Raw genomic sequence first — 7874 nt, 5'->3', positions numbered from 1 at the left:
TTGACAGGCAAGTAGGAGGCAGGACCGAATGCAATGACTGAACGAACATTTTATGGTCTTACGTCTTCCACAGACGAGATATATAGCCTACATATAAATACATTTAGACCACTTAACTTAGTGTTTGAAGAGACTTTCAACCAGAATAACAAAAAAAAATTCTGAAACAAATCGCCTACCCTGCCTTTAAGCGTCATGGTGGAGTGTTGAATGAGCAAACACCACAATTATTTCCATGCATGCATTTTACAGTGGAAGGTTTTTTTTTGTGGCAAACCATATTAGAATTGCATGTAACCAAAACTTCCGATGGAAAACTGTAACAAGCAGTGAGAGTCTAGGTGATCTGTCTGACATCTTAAAGTTCATTTAAGTTCAATCAGAAGTCACCACATCATTGCTCATCACATCAGCAGAGGATACGCAACAGGTCACACAACACACAGCCGACTTTCACATTTCAGTTCTTTAAAACACAGCACTTATCACTCCATCGAGAGCAGCGGTGCTGAGAGAAGAACAAGCAGTAAACCATGGTAAGTTGATCTTGTTGTTAATCATGGAAATGAAGGAATAATTGGAAGTAAAAAAAAATTGTTTCATTAACATGACAACTGACCAAAAAACCTCTTTTTAACTGGAAGAGCTTTAGTGATCAAGAGTAGTTTACAGAATTATTTTGATTACGATAACTTCAATGTCAATGTCAAATTTATTTATATATACTTATTTATTCCTTTAATATTTATATAGCAACAACAATAAAAATAAAGAGCTATAAAAAATAACAATAAACACTAAAATCATATATCAAATTTTAAAACAATTCTCTATGAATGTAATCATACACGCTGTAACAGAAATATACTAGCAAAACATATTATTATAAATGTGGGATCATTAAAAACTTTGTACATGCTATGATTTTGAACGTCATATCATAAACAATTGAAGCACTTTTTTTGTAAATCAACTTATTATTCATTACAAACCAAGAGCTAGTTGTTTTACATTTTTTTGTCTACCACACTGTTCTTCACTTCCTGTCCTCGTCTACGTAAAAAGATAGGCCTACGTGACTGATTTCAAACCACAGTGTTTGTTCCAGCAAGCTCAACGTTTCACCATGCTTATCTGCACTTTGCTCTCTCTGAAGTACAGGGACCCTAATAATATTTAGATGCTTAAGCCACATTTGCGAAAATCATCGCATTAGATCAATATCAAACCATGTGGTACTTATTTAGCAGAAAGCACATTCTTAAGCTAAATATTACACAAAAAACAAGTTTAAATGATAAAACAATAGATTAAGTGTTCATCAAAATGTATTTGGACATAGTGAAATGTTAGTGGAACATGTTCATAGTTAAAGGGATAGTTCACCCAAAAAAGGAAAATTCTGTCATCATTTACTCACCCTCAAGTTTTTAAAACCTGTATGAATTTCTTTCTTCTGCTGAACAGAAAAGAAGATATTTTAAAGAATATGGGTAATCAAACTTAACTGATGGGTTGATGTTCTTAAGTTCATTAACTTCCATAGTGTAAATTATGACAGAATTAAAAAATTTTAGGTGAACTATCCCTTTAAATGTGATAAACTATTCCACTACAGCAATGTGAACTTGAGAAGAACTTATTTCACACTTTCAATGAAAACCACAGAAACAGAGAAGGTTTTCTCAGAGAAGCTTTGACATGTTCTCTAAAGGAAGAACGCGCAGAAATTATGAAGAAAAGTGAAGTATCAGCAGCCTTTGAGCTCTATGTATTTAAATATTTGTTGTGTAATGCAATGACATTTACATGTTATGTGTTTGATTACTCAAACATTGTGACACTAAGGTGACATCTACAAACTTGTGTAACCTCTGCAAGCTGTTTCCCCACTGAAATAACTGCTAACCCTTCATACAATATTACTGGTTGTCTTCTAGATTGACTTTAACTGCAGTTTACCGATGAACGACACAGATGCATCGCTCCATCTCTTTGAACGTGTGGCCTACATATCTGTCTTCATAGTGGCCCTTTCCTTCAACATCACGGCTCTATACATGTTCTGTCACATCAAGCGCTGGACAGACACGCACATCTACATGATCAACCTGCTGGCTGCCGATTTCCTGGCCATTATTTTTCTTCCCTTCAGGATACTGGATGCCTTCTGTCCAATAAACCCGAGCGTATTGTGTTCGTTCCTGCTGTGCACTCAATTCTCCAACATGTACTGCAGTATCTTCATCATTACAGCCATCAGCATCCACCGGTTCATAGCCGTCAGATTTCCGTTTCTGACCAAGGCACTGGCCCCCAAAAGTAAGATTATCGCCACCACAGAGTGCATTATCATCTGGGTGATCGTAGCGGTGATCTGCGCTTGTAACTATAAAGACCTTCTCCCAGAAAAATTAGATAAGTGTTATGACCGAAAGCTGGAAGAAAAGCTCAAAACAACTTTTTTCTTGCTTTTGGAGATTTTAGGGTATCTTATACCAGTAGTCATCGTCATATTTTGCTCCACACAAACCATCTACATCCTGGTCAGATCGCTTCGGCATGTTGAGGGAAGAGATAGAGTGGAAAGGAAAAAAATTGCTGCTGTTATCACCGCAAACATGTTCACATTCATAGTTTGCTTCACACCTGTCCACATTGGTATTTTGCTGCAATATTTATCTGATGAATCCTGCGAATACTTTGTGCATGCGTTTCTTGATGTGGCAGAGTGGATTGCTACTACCAATTGTGCTCTGGATTCTATTGGGTATTACTTTCTTCTAAAAAGAGTTCATAAAAGAGAGCACAGTTCATACTGATTGTTAAAAGTCAGCAAAGCAAAGTCTGCTTTATCTATGGATAGATTGAAGCAGGTCTGTCACAGGCCTATGTGAGAAACCCAATAAAATAAAAGTTCATCAGTTCAAATTAGTTATTGTATTAACTAACATGAACTAACAATGAGCAATATATTTGTTCCAGTATTTTAGTTAATAAAAATACAGCTGTTCATTGTTTGCCAGCAGCCATATCACCCTTGCCCACTGAAGCTAAGCAGGGTTGAGCCTGGTCAGTACCTGGATGGGAGACCTCCTGACACTGGCACAACAAATCCAATCTTTTACTCACATTTTACACAGACTGGAATTGGTTGCCCACGTGTGAACATAAAAATCCGCCTAAAATCAGATTTTTTCGCATCAGATCTCATCTGAGCCACTTCCAAAGGTGGTTTTAAATCAGATACATATCCGATATCTGGACATCCGACCCACGTCTAAACACACATATCCGATTCCCCCTTTGAATTCCAAGCCACCACAAGGCGAGGACGACACGTTTATTCACAAAGATAGCTTTTTAATGTTGTATTATGAGGCAGACGTGCCTGTGTGCGCTCGTTCATGGCTTTTTATTGAGGTGGGAACTTTATATATCTTTGTAAAGAAAAGAAATTGCGCAAACACCGAAACATTCAAGAGCTGGTTTTTAACCTCTGCCCATGACTTTTGTAAATAAAACAGCTTCACTACTGAAAGCTACATTATATTTCTCAGCAATGAGATGATAACTTCGCTGTAATTAAAAAAATCGGATCAGGCCAAAAGATCGGATCTGTGCATTAGACTTGCAGTGTAAATGCAGCCTAGGTTTCTGCTGGAAGAGGTGTTAGTGAGGCCAGTAGGGGGCGCTCACCCTGTGGTCTGTGTGAGACCCAACGCCCCAGTATAGAGATGGGGACACTATACTGTCTAAACACCGTCCTTCAGATGAGATGTTAAATCCCAGGATGTTCTTCGAAAGAGTAGGGGTGTAACCCCGGCATCCTGGCCAAATTTACCCATTGGCCTCTGTCCATCATGGTCTCCTATTAATCCCCATACTGATTGTCTCCTCTCCACCAGTAAGCTGGTGTGTGGTGGGCGTTCTGGCACAATATGGCTGCCGTCGCATCATCCGGGGCGATGCTGCACATTGGTGGTGGTTGAGTTGAATTATTATAATATTATTATTGTTTGTTCATGTTAGTTCACAGTGCATTAACTAATGTTAACAAATACAACCTTTGATTTTAATATTGTATTAGTACATTTTGAAATTATTATTAAATAAGATTAATAAATGCTGAAGAAGTATTGTTCATAGTTCATGTTAACTGGGTAGTTTACTAATGTTAACTAATTGACCTTATTGTAAAGTGTTACTGATTTACCACTATATCAGTGGAACTACCTCACATTTCCTAATATGGTGCAATTAGAAGATAGTCGCACAGCCACAGTAGACTATATTCTTGTGAAAATATGAAATGAATGCTAAATAAAATGTCTAAATGATTATCCTCTGCACTTGTACTAGCTTTATTTGTTCAAGCATGATGAAGTGGAAAAGTAATAAAGGAAACGTGTTCCATTTGATAACATTAGTTAACATGAAAAGTTATCGATGAAAAGTACATCTGAAGTATTTATTAATCTTAATCACTGATGCTGTCTAAACTCCTGGACATTAAAATAGTTATTTAAATAAAAATGGGCCAAGCCCAAAATGGCTAAACACTATAGGCTAAGCTTTTAACAGTCTTAACCACAAATTATTGGTCAGGAAATTTGCTGAATTTATGCAAATGCGCTACTTAAAAAGCAATTTCTGCCTCAGAAAAGGCAGAATTAAGTTTTTGGTAGAATATGGAAAGTTGTGTGGAGTGATGAATCACAACGAAACAAGAATTTCTCGGATACTCTGTCAGACAGCGCGTCCCGTGAGTATTAAACTAAGTTATATTTCACGTCTTATTGCGCTTAAACTGTCAGATACACAGTCGGTTATGTCAAAAACACACAAAGTTCACATAAACACAGTCGGTTGTGTCTGTGAATGTAGACAGCAAGTAAAGAAATCGCATGTGTATATTAAATCTGTGTAGAAAGCAGCTTAAAATACAGTAGTATATGCCGTTATTATGAATCAAACAAGAAAAGAAAAATTGAAAATCACTCACTGCTTTTGATTGAATAGCTTAGTAGCTTTAATAAGAATATATTTCTTACTTGAATGCTGCTGTTAAATGCTCTGGCGAGGAGATAAACATGGCAGACTGTGTACAGCTCATTCAGGGCGGGTCTATGCTAATAGGGCAGAGTCCGTCAGCAGTTGTGGGCGGGGCTTTGTTCTGAGACACTGCTTAAAAACACATTAATGTTCAAACACCATGTAAAAGTGAATTTTGCATAATAGGACCCCTCTAAACGAGACACAGTGTAATGGAGATTTTACAAAGAAATTTTTGTTGAAAGATGAATCAGCCAACTGTATTGGATTAGACAGCAGCTGCATCACAAACCACAAGTAAATGATTTAATAATACTTTGTAAAGGACGCTAGGCCTAATATATGGATAATGTTTTCAAAGCACTTACTCTCGTGCAATAAATGCTGCCTTCGGAGGATGCATTCCAGGGTAGGAAGGCATCAATATGTCTGAAATCCGAATCCAGTGTTAGCTTCGCTTCCTGTCTCATGGGATACCTTTATCTGAGCGATTTTTGAAGGCAGCATAAACGACGCTAAACAACGCTATTAATATGATAAATAAATGTAGGCTACATTAATATTAAAATATGCTTTGTGTGTGTGTTCCCGGTCTGCTCTAACTTCGTAAGTTAAACACATAACTTACCTATGAAACTTTCTTAAACTAAATATGAAATGCATGACGAAAATGTGTCTATCTATTTTGTTTACGTTAACTCCAACTCTCCCGCCATATTTATATGTCAGGATTCGCCACCTTGGGTCACATGACCATACACGAATAAATACTTCCTTGAAGTGACAATCGCGTGTTCCCTTCGCTAACGGACTTGTGTAAGTTGTTCACTTGTTCATATTCGTTTGGAAGGCCCCAACAAATAGCGTCCCCGTCCCGAAATGCCCTTCAAGGGTGCAAAAACGCCATTTGGAATTCGCCCACAGATGTGAGCTGTTCTTCGCTGCCTTTGATATCCCACAATCCTGTACTTTCAATTCTCTGACAGTTGAGCAATAAAAATAAAGATGCCGTCGCGGTTGGTGGTCAGTTTGTGTGTAAAAATGTACGTTTTTGACCAACGTTTTCCACTTTTTATGTCCTTTCTTATGAGAAATGACTGTTGTTGCTAATTAAATATTCACTTAGTTGTCACCAAAGCTATCTCTGTTTTGCTGTAGATCATTAAACCATTCGGCTGCCTTAGAAATTAGTTTTGTGAGGTACCTTAGTGCACAAACGCTGCCTGCATCATTGCATCAAGGCAGCCTGCCAGGCAATAAGTCAGCATTTTCACAGATGCATTTCAACTTTTTTCAGATGCAGCCACTGTTTCCTATGCAATTATGGCATTAGTCAATCATAACAGTCTGACTCAGTATTGCAGATGCTGTGTAACAACATATCATGTCACAATATATCATGTCACAATATCTCGCAATGCAAAAATGTGTGTCGTGGATAGTAGCCTAACAATCTGTATTGTGTATAGTTCACCCAAAATACAGTTTACTGTGTGAGAAAAAACTTAAGTTTACAGAGTTTTAGTGTCATTAGTAGCCTACATTAAACTACTATTTATAATGTTGAATATAATGTCTATAATAATGCAATGGAGGAATATTTGTGGGTCCTCCTGATAATGCCATGTCTTATGTGTTACCAGTAAAAAGTGGCCTACATTATTTTAAACATATCTAGTCAGTGATAGAGTGCAAGCATATTAAATAAATCAGTATTTTCAGCTTCAGAATAATGAATATTTTTATTCTGGAGTCACCATTGTCCTGTGCTTTGGGTTTCACAAAGTCCAAGCCTATTCATTTACACCCACAATGTACCAAATTTAGCATTTTAAAACAGTAATTTTTTTTGTTTACCTTTTACCACGTCTTGGAGTATCATATCAATAATATCATATTGTGAGCTCAGTATTGTGATATGTTAGTATCGAAATGTGACATGAGGGTATCGTAATGTTACCTAAGCTTAATAAATATTGTAACAAATATATTGCTCATTGTTAATGTCAGTTGTTTGTAAATAAATAATTAAATAATAATAAAATAAAATAAACATCCCTTCTGTAATTTTCGCAGGGTTGGTCCTTCATTCAACAGGCCTTCAGCTCTGACTCTGACGGTTTGCACGAGATGTTATGTGAGGTTAAACTGCACTCTAGTGGTCATCTAGTGTATTTCACATGCGTCGCCTCTGCAGTCTCGTACACATGCAGTATGGACGTTGCAGTGTGTACAGCGAGCGACTCTATATTATCATCTGAACTGAAAAGAGCCCCAGTGTTAAATGCCACATCATCCCTAGAGAGTACCTAAAAAATTAATATCATTAGTACAACCATGATTTTTGGACATATTATCATGGTAAATGCAATGTTTTTGAACATGTAGGCTAACATAGTAAAACCATAGTATACCTTCATTAAAGTAGGCCTATCAAAGTATTTTGGTTTTAGCATCTGATAGCATCACTGTACCATGGTACCACCACAGTATTTTAGGCAGCTCAGTAGGTTTTGAGACATCTTTTTAGACCAGTCTGTCCGGTCAATTTGTTGTTTTACCCCTTTTATTTTATTTTTAAATTGCAAGGGGATTTTAGGGGATGGTGAATTTGATTTATTAAAATTAAAAAAGGCTACTGCACATTAAATAGTAGGCATATATTACACATTTGACTTATTTTTATTATTAATTGGCCTATCCATTATGAGGCAAAGAACACGAATAAGTCAAATTAAACTGCATTGATGCTAAATGCCTGATGTAATTGATATGTTGATGCGTCTAATTAACTTCCAAGTAATGATCCTTCAAAACAA

At 36.8% G+C, this 7874-nt stretch overlaps 1 protein-coding gene across 1 annotated transcript; it reads left to right on the top strand.

Annotated features, from left to right (window-relative positions):
• The first annotated feature begins 349 nt into the window (after nucleotides 1–349).
• LOC309501724 (G-protein coupled receptor 55) lies at nucleotides 350–7009 on the top strand. The gene is made up of 2 exons (XM_082173911.1): nucleotides 350–536; nucleotides 1941–7009. Exons 1-2 carry the CDS (start codon nucleotides 534–536, stop codon nucleotides 2820–2822), a joined length of 885 nt encoding a protein of 294 aa, XP_082030037.1. The 5' UTR covers nucleotides 350–533; the 3' UTR covers nucleotides 2823–7009.
• Nucleotides 7010–7874: the final 865 nt, after the last annotated feature.

Source organism: Leuciscus leuciscus (genome assembly GCF_965113295.1).
Source record: "Leuciscus leuciscus genome assembly, chromosome: 6".
Classification (NCBI taxonomy): domain Eukaryota; kingdom Metazoa; phylum Chordata; class Actinopteri; order Cypriniformes; family Leuciscidae; genus Leuciscus; species Leuciscus leuciscus.
Note: the sequence above shows the minus strand (reverse complement) of the source record. Positions and strands in the feature narration are given on the sequence as shown.